Source organism: Balaenoptera ricei, unplaced genomic scaffold (genome assembly GCF_028023285.1).
Source record: "Balaenoptera ricei isolate mBalRic1 unplaced genomic scaffold, mBalRic1.hap2 scaffold_788, whole genome shotgun sequence".
NCBI classification, from domain to species: domain Eukaryota; kingdom Metazoa; phylum Chordata; class Mammalia; order Artiodactyla; family Balaenopteridae; genus Balaenoptera; species Balaenoptera ricei.
In genome coordinates this window covers 22508-37493 of record NW_026777976.1, presented here as the reverse complement: position 1 = coordinate 37493, position 14986 = coordinate 22508, and the positions used below count along the sequence as shown (strand labels likewise).

At 57.8% G+C, this 14986-nt stretch overlaps 3 protein-coding genes across 4 annotated transcripts; all 3 read right to left on the bottom strand.

Annotated features, from left to right (window-relative positions):
- Nucleotides 1–1123: 1123 nt before the first annotated feature.
- LOC132358989 (spermatid maturation protein 1-like) lies at nucleotides 1124–2348 on the bottom strand. Its single transcript, XM_059912184.1, has 3 exons — nucleotides 2205–2348; nucleotides 2048–2105; nucleotides 1124–1848 (listed from the first exon to the last, which is right to left on the bottom strand). The coding sequence occupies exons 1-3, from the start codon at nucleotides 2346–2348 to the stop codon at nucleotides 1124–1126; spliced, it is 927 nt and encodes a 308-aa protein (XP_059768167.1).
- A 3379-nt stretch (nucleotides 2349–5727) lies between these two features.
- Nucleotides 5728–7946, bottom strand: LOC132358990 (transmembrane protein 102). Of its 2 annotated transcripts, XM_059912186.1 has the most exons (3): nucleotides 7721–7946; nucleotides 7169–7525; nucleotides 5728–7067 (listed from the first exon to the last, which is right to left on the bottom strand). In XM_059912186.1, the coding sequence occupies exons 2-3, from the start codon at nucleotides 7380–7382 to the stop codon at nucleotides 5746–5748; spliced, it is 1536 nt and encodes a 511-aa protein (XP_059768169.1). In that variant the 5' UTR covers nucleotides 7383–7525; nucleotides 7721–7946; the 3' UTR covers nucleotides 5728–5745. The 2 variants fall into 2 exon arrangements, with proteins under 2 accessions (XP_059768169.1, XP_059768168.1); XM_059912185.1 differs by having other exon boundaries at nucleotides 7169–7946.
- A 3388-nt stretch (nucleotides 7947–11334) lies between these two features.
- Nucleotides 11335–12482, bottom strand: LOC132358987 (uncharacterized protein SPEM3-like). The gene is made up of 3 exons (XM_059912183.1): nucleotides 12345–12482; nucleotides 12139–12196; nucleotides 11335–12020 (listed from the first exon to the last, which is right to left on the bottom strand). Exons 1-3 carry the CDS (start codon nucleotides 12480–12482, stop codon nucleotides 11335–11337), a joined length of 882 nt encoding a protein of 293 aa, XP_059768166.1.
- Between the last annotated feature and the right edge of the window lie 2504 nt (nucleotides 12483–14986).

Sequence of the window (14986 nt, the reverse complement as noted above, 5' to 3'; positions counted from 1 at the left end):
GCAAACCACACTGCATGGCCAAAAAGAAAAAAAAGAAAGAAAGAAATAGAAACAGCCAGTGGGCATTTTCCATCAAGACTCCAAACACATAGCAGGTGCTCAATATAGACCCACTTAATGGAATCAGCTTAAAATGATCAATAACGTTAGTCAAATGAAAATGAACAGAGAAGCAGGGTGATTCATAAAAGGCCTATCTGTTCACATTCCAGGAACCCATCTGGTATGGAAGGTGACGTCTAGTCCCTTCGACCTGGCTCCTTGTTCCCAAGTTGTGTGCGTGTGTGTGATCCCAACCGTCTAGAAGTAGGTAGGGCCTGGGTTTCCCTGCTGTCCAGTGGATGCAATATTCTGATGAGTTTACATGGGAAACTGAGGAAGGTGGGAAGAGACTCTGATGGGCCAGGCTGACTCAGTAGCAATGGGAATCTACTTGTGGGAGCAGGGGGACGGAGTGTCTGAGGCCATGAAGTTGATCCTTGGTGTCCGTGTGACCATGAATAAGTCACTTGGCGTCTCTGAGCCTCAGTCTCCTCATTTGTGACATGGAAGTGCTAATCAGAGGAGTGAGGTCACAGAGGGCTGTGTGGAGGCAGCCCTTGCGAGTGTCCTCAATATTTTATCCTCCGCTCCAAGCCTTCTTGAGTGTACAGGAGCTTCGGGTTCTGACTGGGGAACTGTGAGGGCCTGGGTACCCTCACTCTCAGCCATCCCTCCCCAAAGAAACCAGGGCTTCAGAGGGACCACACCTCACCTGTAGTTGCAGCCTAAACCTGGGCTCTGGTAGGAGCCGGACCTCTGAGAGACTGAGGCCATGGGGATGAGGGTCTCCACTCAAGTGCAGTACTGCCTGGGGATCTGGAATGGGATTTGGGGGGCTTCCCTGGGCACTAAAGAACAGAGTAGAGGCAGGTGGGAGCCTTGGAACCAAGAAGGGCCTGGGAAAGGGCTGAGGACAGGGCCTGGTGAGGCCAAGAGGTTGATGAGGGTCCTCAGGGCTCTCTAGGCCCTGTTGCCAGGGAGATCATTTCCTTAGCAACCAGGCTTCTGGGTGCTGTGTGGGCCCTGGCACCCCCCACACCACCACAAACCACCTCCTCTCTTCTTTTTATTCTTCTCCCAGTCACCTCTCTGTCAGGGAACGGTATACCCAGGCCTTTCCCGTCCCCTCAGCCGTGCTGGATCCAGAGACCGGGGGGTAACAGTGGGACAGGGCCTCCAACTCCCTGGTCAGCTCCCGCAGCCACCGCCGCACGTCTCTGGCATTATAGGCTACGCGCCCTGAGGAGTGGCGCCGGGGGATGTCTGGGACGTGGGCCGGGCCCAGGATGGGTGGCTGGGCTGGCGAGCACTGCTCCTGTTCTGCCTGGGGCCCCCCTCCACTGTTCTTGTGGCTCAGGGCCTGAGGGCTGTGGGGCGGGGGGTTCACAGGGTACACGTAGGCCTCTAGGCCCAGCTCTGACTGCATCTCTCTTTTGAGCGGCCTTCCCTCTACAGTTTGCTGGAAGCGGATGGTCTGGGTAGGCGGCTCCACAGCATCCTGGGCCCAGGGAGTCCAGAACCCCTGGGTGGACTGAAGGCCTTCCCAGTCCCTGGGGCAATCCCAGTTGTGGGAGCAGATTGTTGTCTGCTGACGTGGGGGCTTCTCGTCGTCGCTGTCAGTGTCAGTGGTCCAGGCTATAGGGCGGTGGGCGCGGCGTGCTGAAGAGTCTCGACGGCGACGGCGGCGAGTGGGTGGGGGGGACACAGCCATTTTCACAGGGTCCATGGTGCACCGAAGGCGGACTGCAGGGGCGCTCTGCTTCGGGGGCTGGGTCTGCTTCCCAGGTGAGCATAACTTAGAAGCTTCTGTGGATCGGGGACAGGTGAGAGGCTGGTGGGGAGCCTGGCTCCTCCAGGGATGGAGAGGCAGCGTGCAGGAAGAGAAGCTGCGTAGTTATGGGGTCTGAGCGGGGGGAGCGGGAGGGGAAGGGGCCCGCTTAGGGTCAGGGCTACAACACCTGGTTTCTGCCTTTCCTATTCCCCAACCTCCCCATCCTCCACTTACCTTTCTCACAAATAACACGAAACACGTGGTGTAAGAAGCCACGGAGTCTGCGCCAGACCTAGGTGGGGGAGGACACAGTGACCCCAGGCAGGCCCCAGCCACCTGGCCTGCCCCCCAGCCATCCTGCCAGCACCCTCCCACCCGGCCCCACCCTGACCAGTGTCACCGTATTGATGCCAATGTGAACGCAGATGATGAGGCCCAGTAGCAACAGGATGGAGTTGCCCAGGTCCTGGCAGTTGTTGGTGCTGGGGCTGTGACACGAGGCCCACTCGGGCCGGGGCCGCTCAGCCATGGCCATGGGAGTCCCTAGGGCCACCGGAGCCCCTAGACTCCCAGCCCACTGTGCCCACAGTGCCACCAGCCGCCTTCCTGTCCCAGAGGCTCCTGGGGGTAAGCGGGTCACAATGATGTGGGGCTCTCCCTCACAATGTGCCAAGAGGGAGAGTCCTGGGCCTGTGTTTGACCCTCCAGCCTGGGCCAGGGCTTAGCAGAGGCCAAACCCTTCACCTTGCGTGTCTCTCCTGTAGCCAGCCACCTGCACCAGCCCATAGGCCCTCTGGCCTGTTCGGTGTCTGTCCCCATCAGCCCCTGCCTGGTCCTCTACGCCAGGCTCTGACCTCTGCACAGACACTGGTCCTGATCTTAACTCCCCAAACAACCCCATTACCAATGACCACCTCACCCCAGCACCCACTCCCCCTTTCTCTCTGACCTCAGAGCTGTTCACTGGAAAGGGCTGTGGGCTCGGACCCCCTCCTCCTCCCTCACTGGCAGAGTCCCTTCTCCAAGGTTTGTTTCTTTAGAGCCCCACCCCTACCTCCCAACATAACAGCAGGCAAAACCAACAGTTAAACTTTTATATTTACAATATTCTCTTCATCTTTTGCCAGGTTTAAAAATGTGTACAGAGCCGCGAAGGGTTGGGGTGGGGACATGGGATTGTCAAGGAGTTGTTCTGGGGACAGGGGCTGGGCATTGGAGTCCGTGGCTGAATCATGGGGTCCCCCAGCCCCCCTCCCATGCCCCAGTTTGGGGGGCATCTGTCTACAGGGTTCAGGGCCCAGGTCCCTAGCATTTAGAGGGCAGGGCTGTTTGGAAAGGAGCTAGACCAGGCAGGGGAAGGGGTGGGAAAAGAACTAAGTTTCCATGGGTGGAGGTGGGGGCAGAAGGGACAGTCAGGAGGCAAAGTTCTGGGGAGCCAAGACCAGGGATTCTGGATTTGGGTGTCAGTGGAAGACAGCACTCCACCCCCCATTCAAATTTGGCACTAATGAACCCACAAAATGCCAGCAGACAAGGATTGGCTCCTTCTCGTCTGGTGTCCCTTGAAACCCTTCCCGACATTGTTCCTTTCCCCAGAGGCCCAAACCGTTTCTCTTTGGGCAGTCACCTTACACACATCCCTTCAAATCAAATTCTTCCTGCTGGTGTCTGCCCCAGCGCCATCCCCCACTGCCCCCTCCATCTGTTCCTCAGTACAGCTGACCCCGTTCTCTCCCCCAACCTGTCCGGGAAAGCCTTTCTCCCCTGCTCTCCTCCCCTCCCCCCTCCACTGCTCCTTTCCTTCAGCCCTGGCGGCCCAGGGACGAGGGGGCAGGTCAAAGGAGGGGGTGGGCAGCTGAGGGGAGAAGCTGGTTTGAGACCAGGAAGGGATGGCTTCAGAGGGGGACAGTGAAGGGGGGAGGGAAAACAGGGGCAGAGAGGGAGGGAAGAGACATGGTGAGAAGAGGGACGCAGGTGGGACCCCTTTAGCTGCCACCTCCCCATCTCCTGTATCCTACCTGCCCTGGCCCAGGACTGAGGAATCCTTGGCACGTTTCGGGGGGTCTTCGCCCCTCAAACCCACCTCACCCGTTTGGCACGGATGAGCGACGGTCTGAGGACGGAGGGAAGAAGGGCTGCCCTCAGACCGCGGTGAGGGCTGTGGTCAAACATGCACGGCCTCTGTGGGTGGCAGGTGGCAGGTGCCACGCAGCCCCCCACCCCCCGAACTCGAGGGGGAGGAAGGGCAGAGCTTAGGGTCTGCTCATCTCCTCAGGGTTTGTCCCTCCCCCTCAGCTTCTGTCAGTTTGAAGTCCTTTCACACCGGCTGTGTGAGAAGTTAAGTGCTGGGCCTGAGGCCCTAAGATGCAGGGAAGTGCTGGAGAGAAAGGGGCCGGCTGCATGGGAAAACATACATCCACATGCAAGAACATGTTTCCACTCAGAAATGCATCCTGGACCCAGGGGAAGACAAGTTCCCAGGCAGCACAGGGATGCAGGATCTCCTCCCTTCCCCGCGGCAGGGAATGTGTGCCTGTCATCTGTGGAAGGCGAGCCCTGCCGGGGGAGACCGTGCTTCACCTCACTTGTGCCACGGGGGATACACATGCTTCGCCGGGGCGGGACGGCTGGGGGCAGGGCAGGGGGGCTGTGATTTCCTCGCTACTTCCCAGGCACCACCCTGCGTCGTCCGGTGGCCAAGGGTCGCTGTTTGTGAACACACCACTTCCAGGGTCTCCAGGGGGTGGGAGGAGGGAGGAGGTGGGAGAAGGCATGAGGGAACAGGATTCTGGGGCACAAATCCCCGCAGAAATTCTTTGAGGGAGCCAACATGTGTCCAGGGCGGCAAAAAAACCTCACCCTGCACATGGGAAAACACACCCCCTCGTGAGAAAGCACACCTCCACGTGGGAAAATACTTCCACGTCTCCACACATCGAAGACGGGTGTCCAGACGACGGAGGGGAAAAAACACGCCCCCAGTTGTTCAAAGGCCCAGGTCCGGAGAAGAGAACGGGCCACTCCGCGCAGGAGAAGCGCACACATCCCGGCGAGGAACCCCATGTCCACCTAAAGCTCCTCGACCTGTGACAGCCCCACACGACGAAAGCCTGTCGCCAAGTCCTCCTCCCTGCCTTCTGAGTGGGCGGGGAGGGCCGGGGAGGGGGGCCTCCCCGAGCTTCCCCCTATACCCGAGTGGTGGAGTGGGGATTGGGGAGTGTGTTGTTGTGGCTGGTAGCGGTGGGGGGAGGCGGGGGGAAGGGCCCAAAGGGATGGAGGGAGGGGGGCGGCGGACATGTCTCGCATGTCTCGGGGTTCAGAGGAGGAGGGACAAGGAGGCGACTCCACTGAATGGAACTCTGGATGGGGGGAGAGGTTGGGCTTAGATAGATGGAATGGCAGATGCCCCGAGAATGGAGAAAGGGACCCTACTGCCCGGGATGGAGGACAGAACTGGATGAGGAAGGTGGGGGGAATAACTGAAGAGATAGCGGTGGTGGTGAGGTCTAGCCTGGGGTGAAATCCGGCCTCCTTAATATCTCTGCTTTTGTGTGAGACAAATTGGTCAGTCCCTGGTCTCCATACCTTTCTCCTTTACACGTTTTTTCAGCAGATATGTTACCCCCATCCCTATTGACTCCTAAGAGAAAAGACCATAAGAACTGGCGGGAGATGGATGCCAGAGGCTGCACGGGAGCAGGAGGGGTGCTGGCCACAGATTTGGAAAGTGGAGAGGCCAGAATGGAACGACCTGTGCCAGGGATGCGGCGGGAGGAGGGTGGGAGGAAGCGGAGGAACCGGCGAGGAGGCCTTCTAGAACGGGTTCTTCGGGCCCAAGGCGCTCAGCCTGTCTCCCAGGTGAGGGGAGAGCAGTCCCCTCCACATCCCGCTGGCCAACAGAAGCACATTCCAGGTTAGTAGGAACAGCGTCTTTAATGGGCCCCGCCTCCCACGCCGGCTAAGCCGCCCCCCTTGCGTGCAGCCTTGGCCTCTTCCACAGCGGCTCGCAGGGCGCGGGCAGGGTCCCTGCGAAGCAGGGCCAACGCCCCGAGCAGCGAAGCGGCGCCGTCCCCCGCACCGAGCTTTTGGCCACTCAGAAAATAGTGGGGCAGCGTCCCGGCCTCGAGCACCCGGCCCAGCTCATCCAGCAGCCCGAGGCAGCAGGCGCCCGCATTCTCGGGTCGCGCCAGATAGAGCGCGGGCAGCCGCTCGCACGCCCAGTACAGCAACGTCCGCAGGAGATAGGGCGCCGCGACCCTAGTCCCGGCCACCAGCGGGCGCAGCAGCGCCTGGGCCGCCGCGTGCGCTTGCAGCAGGGGAACGGGTATGCGCGTCTTGAGCGCCAGCTCTTGGCGGGCGAAGCAGAGCTGCCATCCGGAGGCGCCCGGCCGCTCTGTGCCGCCGCCGCCGGGCACCAGGTAGAAGGAAGACGACTCCGAGGCCAGCGGGCCGGCCCACGAGTGGCTCCGAGCCTCCTGGGGCCAGCCGGCCACGGACACCACGGGGATCAAGTCGAAAAGCAGGAGGCGGCGCGGGGGCCCAGGCGTAGCCAGGAGGATGGTGGTGACCCCCGCGTGGCGGGCTGCGTGGACCAAGCGCGGGGCACCCGGGACCGGAAACAGGGACTCAGCGACCGCAGCCAGCGAAGCAAAGAACCAGGCAGCCACCTGGGCGGGGCACAATGTGGGCCATGCCTCCCGAGCCTCCGACGGCTGTGGCACTGGGCTAACGTCGGCTGCTTTGGTGACGTCACCATTCGTTTTTTTCAGTGGTGAGGGAAAGTCAACATCGGTTACGTCTTGTTGAGGCAATTCTGGCACTGAAACATTACTAGGTGATTTTTCCAAAGACTCGTGTGCCTCAGGCTCAGTGACGTCACCGTGCAGCTGGTCCACGGAGATTTGCGGATCCTTGGGAGTTTGTTTGCTTTGGGCTGGGTGGATCGAATCACGTCCTCCTGGGACTGGGGGTCCTAGGCAATCCTGCCATGCCTCCCGGACCGAGGTTCCGCGTACTTGCTCTGGGAGGAAGAGCCATGCGTAACAGGATCCCACGTCCGGTTGCAGCTCCTGCCCAGTGCCATCTAGCGAAAGCACGGGCACCAGGAGGGTGAAGCTGGCGTCGTAGTGAGGTCCCCGAGCGTAGGGACCTAGAGGCGCAGGCCCCAGATCCAGGGAGCCCTCGCGAATCCCGCCACGAAGCAGCAAGAGCTCTGCCTGAGGAGGAAAGCGAAGGTCCCGGCGGTGAACGAGACCTAAGGAAAGAGAAGGGATCGTAAAGGCGTGATCCAGAGCCGGGGCGGGGTGAGGCGGAGCTGAGAGCTGCAAGTTCCCGAAGGCTGGGAGGGTTACTTACCAAGCAAAGAGAAAACAAAGTCCTTGGCCTGGAGGAGATCTGGTCCTGGCTTGGGACCTTCACTCCAGCTCTCCTGCACACCCAGCTCCTGGATCAGCTGGGTTAGTTCTTGCAGCTGCGCCCCAGAGCAGAAGTCGATGTCCGTGAGCGGCCGGGCTGGGGCTGGGGGCGGTGGGCCCCACCAGGGAGCACTCCCCCAGACCGCGGAAGCCATATGGCTCTGTCGTTTTGGGGCTAGGAAATACACAGACGGGAGGAAGCCCAGACGGGCCGTTCCTTTTGCTGCGGAAAACTGGCCCCCGTTCTTTTCTCTTCCAGAGGCCAAGAGGGTTCCCAAGGCACAGTCCGCCAATGGGTCTGCAGACGAAGGGCCCTAAATTTAGTCTTGAAAGGGAACAAATAAACACCTCCTCCGTCCTTGCCCTTTTCTCATATGCTGGTCCCCGCCCCCATGGAACGGTTCACCTGACTCAGCAGGTAGAAAGTAGCTGTTTGGCCCCTCCTAAGGAATGCAGTAGCCTCCTTCGCTGCCCCTTGTCTACGTCCCCTTACCTCTTTTTCAGAAGAGGCTAGTGGTTTACGGCTTCCCTCTTAGGGGTAGCTACAAAGGCTGGGAAGAGAATGGATAGGAAGATTCAACAGGTAACTTCTTCCTGCTGCCTGCAAGGCCACGCCCCTAAATTATAACCACGCCCCTTTCTGGAGGCTGTCGGGGTGGTTCCGGACCAGCCCGGCCTCCAGTCAGAGTTCAGTCCATCCTTTCGCTCTGCAGAGATCTCGCGGCTATCCTGGGAGTTGTAGTTTGTCTTCAAAACTACCAGGGCGTTGGGGCCACGCCGCCACATCCTTTCCGGTTCCGTTCAAGTAGTGCCTGATGGAAGTTGTAGTTTCTATGCAGATAAACTATTCTGTGTCTTTACAAGGCCAGGTCAACCGCACAAACACTCCTTGGGGTTAAAACAGAGGCCTAATAGGATGGATCTGAATAGCAAACAATAATAATGAGGGACATACACTAGGGCATGCGGAGAAATAGGGGACTCCACATCTCACTTGGGAGTAGAGGAGCCCTGGTCATTTAAATCTAGAAGGGTTCTTGCATGCAATTATAACTTCATTTTAGAGGTGAGACTGCAAGCCTAGAAAGGTTGCACATGACTTGTCCAAGGTCAGAGCTGAGCCAGAGAGGTGTTGGAAATGGGCTCTCCCGCTGGGACGTATCTCCTTGGAATCGGTGGTGGTGATGTTAGACAAGAACACACCGATAGTGTGCCTGTAGTGACCCAGGGATGGACATCTGACTCAGGGAAGGGACATATTAGTGTTGCCCACCTCAGACACACAAGTGGTGGCAGGGAAAACACTTTGCAATCTCGCAGCTTATGTGTGTATACAGAAGAGTTATCAGGACTGAAAATCAAGTCCAGAGGAAACTCCAGCTGGGCTAGGGCAGGGCAATGAGAAATTATGAGGGGAAGGAAATTGCTCTCAGCGGCCAGTGCTATCATGGACACAGCTTAAGTCCAGGCTGAAACTAGGAGCCAGAATAATAGGACAGAAAGATAGGACACCAGAGACACGCTCACAGATTAGACCAATGCATGCTGGACCAGGAATTCTTACATTCCTTTTTCCCAGGGGTCTGTCTCCACAGTGAACTAGGCCTAAGTCCATGGGCAAGAAAATTAAGTGGAGACACCTCGAGAAAATTAGAGGCCTATGAAGGAGGGCACCGTCAGAATCCAAGGCTCAATTTGGGGAGCCTAAAACACAAGGTTTCCTAGTCACTGACCAAGAGAGGTCTTCTCCCTCAGTAACCACGAGCCCCAAACACAGCCCAGAACGGGGGAGGCAAGTTTGCATACCTCTGGTCGTGACCCAAGAGACCAGATCAGGAAAACTGAAGCCTGGGCTCTTTCTCACAGTCTGGGGAAATCAGGCGTTGGGTGTCCATGCCTACATCTTACCTCCTCCCCAGAGGGTGGCTTCTGAGCCACCCCAGAAAGAACTAAGTTCTCTGGGCTCTGGGGGAGCTTTAAGATGCTGGGGGTGGGTGACAGGGAAAGGAAAATTGCTCTAAACTCTAAAGCACTGCTCTCCAATAGCATTTTCCATGATGATGGAAACGTTCTAAATCTGTGCCGTCCAATACAGTATCCGCTAGCTCCATGTGACTACTGAGCACTTAGAAGATCATGACACTGAGGAACAGAATTTTTTTCTTTTTTGGCCAAGCCATGAAGCTTGCAGGGTCTGAGTTCCCCGACCAGGGATTGAACCCCGGCCACAGCAGTGAAAGCGCCAAGTCCCAACAACTGGACCACCAGGGAACAGAATTGGACGCCAGGGAAATTCTGTTCCCTGAGGAAGAGAATTTTTAACTTTTTAACTTAATTTTTAACAGAATTACTTTTCCTTAATTGTAACTAATTTATATTCTAATAGGCATATTTGGCTAGTGGCTACTGTAATTGACAATGCAGCTCTAGGGCCTTGGGGATAACGGATTTAGCTAGACAGCGATGGAGGGAAAGCAGGGATAGTTTAGGTCCTCATCAGGCCCTGTGGGATGGGGCTGGGGTGGATGTCCTCACACAACCACAGAACACTTCTCTTGTCTCTTTATTCCTCATGCATATCTGTCCCCTGATATCCCCACTCCTTGATGGTCTCCGGTGAGGTGCTGGATGTCTCTCGGTGAAGGCGCCTGGGAGACAGAGCTTCGCATTTGTCCCTGCCCGCTCTGAACGGTCTCTGGCGGGCGTCAAAGACCCCATGCCCTAGCCGGGTGCCTGACCCAGGACAGTAGGGCTTCCAGCTGGTCTTGGGAGGCGTAGACATCTGGCGATAGTTCTGGCAGGCTGGAGGAACTGTATCCATGGGGTGGCACACCCAGTCTTGGCCGCCTGCTCGCCGGGAGGATGATTGCAGCTCAATCAGCACAGATACCTCTGAGAAGGTTTGAATGTCATTGTAGGTCACCTGAGCCTTGGGAGAGCAGGAGTTCTGACTGGGTGGGACAGAAGTCCCTGGTATGTGCTGCCCTGCATCCTCCTTTCGAGGACCTGCCTCAGATCTAAATAACTTTCGGGTCTGATGTGGGCCCAAAGCTTGGACAGAGTCAGTTCCTAGAGGGTTCTTGTGGAGGCCTGGATTTGGGGTAAGGCCTGGTTTTTTGGAAACTCTACAGTCTTTTAAAGGTCCTAGGGTACTTTGGAGGACACAGCCTTGGTTGAGGCCTAGACTCTCACGAAGTTCAGGGGATTGGGGCTGATTTGGGGTTTGGGACGTCGTGGATAACTGGGGAGGGATGGGGCCCTGGGAAGAGAGGACAGACGGAGGAGACTTGGAGGTTGGGGGAAAGGTGGGGGGTTGTATTAAGGCGGAGGGCTTCTGGTGGTTGCTGTGTTGATGAAGGACAAAGGATCTGGGAGAAACAAGAGGCAGAGAAAGAGTGCATGGTGGAGGCATGGCGCATGGTGAGCTCTGGGCACTGGTTGGAGAATGGAAGCAAGGTTGAGAAGGTGCAGCATCCTTGGAGTACACCAGGAATTTGGGGTAGACTGGAGCCTGGGGGTCCGTGTTTCTCTTCTCAGAACTGCAAGGATGGAAGCTGCAGTAAGGGAAGGTCTTGGACTGCACAAATTTGTCTTTGGCATCATTTGAGATCTTCCATTCCATATTCCCCAACTCCAGGTAACCCAGTATGGATCCAGTGGAGGGCTTGGCACTGTCCCCACTACATTGCTTCAGTGTTTGCTCAGCTGTACCAGAGCTCACCAGACCATGCCCCTCTTGGGGCCTGGAGACGGTATCCAAGTCCTTTCTGGAGTACCCAGAGTTCTGAGGGGGACACACATGGACCACGTTCTGCTTTACCCTGCGGGCATTGTAGACCACCTGGCCGGAGGAGAGGCCTTGGCTGAAGGCAGACAAGGTAGAGGGAATAGAAGCTAGGGTGGGGGTAGGGGTGGTGGAAGGGACTGGAGTGGTCGTCAGGGCCATGACCAGCACTGGGACAGAGGTTGTGGCAGAGATCGGGACAGGGGCTGGTGTAGGGGCTAGGGCAGGAGTAGTAGCAGGGGCAGAAGTTGGGGGAGGAACTGGGGCCGAAGGTGGGGGAGGGACCAGAGTGTTGGCATGGGTATAGATCAGATGAGCATGGGTCAGGGTGCCGACAGAAGTGTGGCCCAGGGACTGGGCTGAGGCATTTGAGGGGCCCTGGGCTTGGGCCTGGGCTGGGGTATGGGCTGAGGTATGCTCAGGGCCATGGACCTGGGCAGGGCTGCGCTCGGGGTGAGGGCTGGGCAGGGGGTCTGGGCCTGGGGGCGGGTGTGCTCAGGGGGGTGGGCTGAGGAGAAGGTCTGGGCCTTGGCAGGAGCATGCGCAGGGGGCTGAACTGGGGGGCGGGTTTGGGCCCGGGCTGGGGCCTGGGCTGGGTCATAGTCTGGGGTCTTCGTCTTGCTCTCTTGGGGCAGGCGGAGTGGAAGCACATCCACCTTGCTCATCCTGCGGAGCTTGGAAGATGTCTCTTGCCTGTAGCAAAAGGTGGCTCGGGACGTTAAGGCTGTGACCGGAGGGGCCTCGCCAGCGCCCACTACCCCCTCCTTCCACAGTCCCCGTGGAGCCTCCATGGGAGCCCCAGCCCGTCCACACTGAGGCGGCCTCCAGCAGCACCCAGAAGCCTTCTCATGTTTTGTGACTGGTATCCACGAGTCAAGGTGGTTTGGGTGCCCGAGCAGGAAGCTTGGGCGATGGCGGAAGCGGGAAGGAACTCTTGAGCACAGGTTCTTGGGATCCACGGAGCAGCGCACGCACATGCGATGGCTGCCTACACAGCTGGCTTCCTTGTCTGCGGGGAAAGGCGAGATGGGACAGGGCCTGGGTTCCTGAGGGGCTGAGAATCGAGGCAGGGATAGAAGAAAGGGGACAGGCCCACATCCCCTGAGCCCACGCTGGCGCCCACTCACCTTTGGGGAAAATATGATTGAAAAGTGTCCACAAGGAGCTCTTCAAATGCCTCCAGATCTGAGGGAAGCAGGGGAGAGGGGAGGCCGGGAGCAGGGTGAGCCCTGAAATCCAACCCTTGTCCGGCCACACCCCAGCAGCCCTCCCACCTCAGCCCCTTCAAGACCCCAGGGCTCCCCCAACCCCGCTTCCCAGATCCTGCCCTGACCAGAGTCACCACCTTGATCCCCACGTTGAGCAAGATGAAGCTGCCCAGGATCAGAAGAATTGAGTCTCCTAGGTCCTGGCATTTCCTGGGGTTGGTGCCAGAGCACGGCTGGGCTCGGTAGTGGGTTTGCTCACCCATGGCCGTGGGTCCCAGGACTGCCTGGGCCCCCCGGCCTCCACATAGTCACTGGGAGCCAGACTCCTCTGGTGGGGGAGGGGGAGAAGGACTGGGTCATAATGGGGCAGGTGGTGGGGTCACAATGAGGGAGGAGGAGGAAAAGGAGGGCCCAGGGTGGCATTCCCTGGTAACCAGGTAATCAGGTAAGCTGAGCCTGGACAGTCAAACAGGGCCCGGAGGCCGGCACACCTCCCCTCGAGCGGTCAATCATTCGCTCACCGCCCGCTGACTCACTTGTTCAAATGACACATTCCATCTCTTGGCCCCTCCTGAGACTAGGAGGACCTTGGCCTCAGAGCCCTGGGGAAGGCCTGGCTGGAGTCCAGAGCCTCAGCCTTCTTCATGCCCTTCACTGGGCGTGGAGCTGGACCTGCCCAGATGTGGAACCTCCCAGTTTGGAAGCAGCTTCTTGTATGAGGCTCTCTGGGGACAGGGACAGCTGAGACACAGAGGAGGTGCCCAGAGACCAGTGGTTTGGAGTCTGCAGCTGCAGATCTCCTTAGTGCATGGTATAGGACCAGGAGGGGCTTGCTGGCAGGACTGTGGCCACTAAACCAAGGGGACCCTCAGGCCAAGAAGAGGACACTGGCTTCTTATTGCAGGAAGCCAAGGGCAGGGACCCAGGCTGGCAGAAGGAGTGGCGCTTCCAAGCCACAGACCACCAATGTTTCCTGGACTCTGGCGCTCTTTATTCCTCTCTCCATGCCCTGCCGCCCCCCGCCCCCGCCCCCGTTTGCTGCTGGTCAGTTCATTTTCCCAGTCTGGCGCCCGTGCAGAGGGGGCCTCGAGGCCGAGGTGGAAGGCGGCAGCGAGTTGGCCCGCGCTCGGCTCTCCTGCACTTGCCGCTTCAGCTCCAGGCTGTCATACACCTGGTAGCTGGCATTGCCCCCCGGGTCCTGGCTGAGTGGCATGAAGGTGGGCCGGGGCGGAAGGTGCTCGGTAGCCTGGACGTCGGGCAGGGGCTGGGAGGAGCGGACGAGCAGGGCTGAGCTGGGAGCCGGGGCCCGCCGGTACGAGGCCTCGGCCAGCACAGTGAGGGAGGCGGAGGTGGTCAGAGGGCGCCGCACGGGCAGCATCTCGACCCATTCGGCCGCCCGGCGCCGAACTCCTTGGGGTTAGAACAGAGGCCTAATAGGATGGATCTGAATAGCAAACAATAATGAGGGACATACACTAGGGCATGCGGAGAAATAGGGGACTCCACATCTCACTTGGGAGTAGAGGAGCCCTGGTCATTTAAATCTAGAAGCGTTCTTGCATGCAATTATAACTTCATTTTAGAGGTGAGACTGCAAGCCTAGAAAGGTTGCACATGACTTGTCCAAGGTCAGAGCTGAGCCAGAGAGGTGTTGGAAATGGGCTCTCCTGCTGGGACGTATCTCCTTGGAATCGGTGGTGGTAATGTTAGACAAGAACACACCGATAGTGTGCCTGTAGTGACCCAGGGATGGACATCTGACTCAGGGAAGGGACATATTAGTGTTGCCCACCTCAGACACACAAGTGGTGGCAGGGAAAACACTTTGCAATCTCGCAGCTTATGTGTGTATACAGAAGAGTTATCAGGACTGAAAATCAAGTCCAGAGGAAACTCCAGCTGGGCTAGGGCAGGGCAATGAGAAATTATGAGGGGAAGGAAATTGCTCTCAGCGGCCAGTGCTATCATGGACACAGCTTAAGTCCAGGCTGAAACTAGGAGCCAGAATAATAGGACAGAAAGATAGGACACCAGAGATACGCTCACAGATTAGACCAATGCATGCTGGACCAGGAATTCTTACATTCCTTTTTCCCAGGGGTCTGTCTCCACAGTGAACTAGGCCTAAGTCCATGGGCAAGAAAATTAAGTGGAGACACCTCGAGAAAATTAGAGGCCTATGAAGGAGGGCACCGTCAGAATCCAAGGCTCAATTTGGGGAGCCTAAAACACAAGGTTTCCTAGTCACTGACCAAGAGAGGTCTTCTCCCTCAGTAACCACGAGCCCCAAACACAGCCCAAAACGGGGGAGGCAAGTTTCCATACCTCTGGTCGTGACCCAAGAGACCAGATCAGGAAAACTGAAGCCTGGGCTCTTTCTCACAGTCTGGGGAAATCAGGCGTTGGGTGTCCATGCCTACATCTTACCTCCTCCCCAGAGGGTGGCTTCTGAGCCACCCTAAGAAGAACTAAGTTCTCTGGGCTCTGGGGGAGCTTTAAGATGCTGGGGGTGGGTGACAGGGAAAGGAAAATTGCTCTAAACTCTAAAGCACTGCTCTCCAATAACATTTTCCATGATGATGGAAACGTTCTAAATCTGTGCCGTCCAATGCAGTATCCGCTAGCTCCATGTGACTACTGAGCACTTAGAAGATCATGACACTGAGGAACAGAATTTTTTTCTTTTTTGGCCAAGCCATGAAGCTTGCAGGGTCTGAGTTCCCCGACCAGGGATTGAACCGCGGCCACAGCAGTGAAAGCGCCAAGT

What these genes read in the sequence shown, in the direction of transcription:
- LOC132358990 (XM_059912185.1), bottom strand. Translation starts at nt 7,382, where the DNA reads ATGGCTTCCGCGGTCTGGGGGAGTGCTCCCTGGTGGGGCCCACCGCCC. An exon ending in CTTTGTTTTCTCTTTGCTTG is followed by an intron (nt 7,068 to 7,168) that starts GTAAGTAACCCT and finishes CTCTTTCCTTAG; the next exon opens with GTCTCGTTCACCGCCGGGAC.
- LOC132358987 (XM_059912183.1), bottom strand. Translation starts at nt 12,482, where the DNA reads ATGGGTGAGCAAACCCACTACCGAGCCCAGCCGTGCTCTGGCACCAAC. An exon ending in GGATCAAGGTGGTGACTCTG is followed by an intron (nt 12,197 to 12,344) that starts GTCAGGGCAGGA and finishes TGCTTCCCTCAG; the next exon opens with ATCTGGAGGCATTTGAAGAG. An exon ending in CAATCATATTTTCCCCAAAG is followed by an intron (nt 12,021 to 12,138) that starts GTGAGTGGGCGC and finishes CTTTCCCCGCAG; the next exon opens with ACAAGGAAGCCAGCTGTGTA.
- LOC132358989 (XM_059912184.1), bottom strand. Translation starts at nt 2,348, where the DNA reads ATGGCCATGGCTGAGCGGCCCCGGCCCGAGTGGGCCTCGTGTCACAGC. An exon ending in GCATCAATACGGTGACACTG is followed by an intron (nt 2,106 to 2,204) that starts GTCAGGGTGGGG and finishes TCCCCCACCTAG; the next exon opens with GTCTGGCGCAGACTCCGTGG. An exon ending in TCGTGTTATTTGTGAGAAAG is followed by an intron (nt 1,849 to 2,047) that starts GTAAGTGGAGGA and finishes CCCGATCCACAG; the next exon opens with AAGCTTCTAAGTTATGCTCA.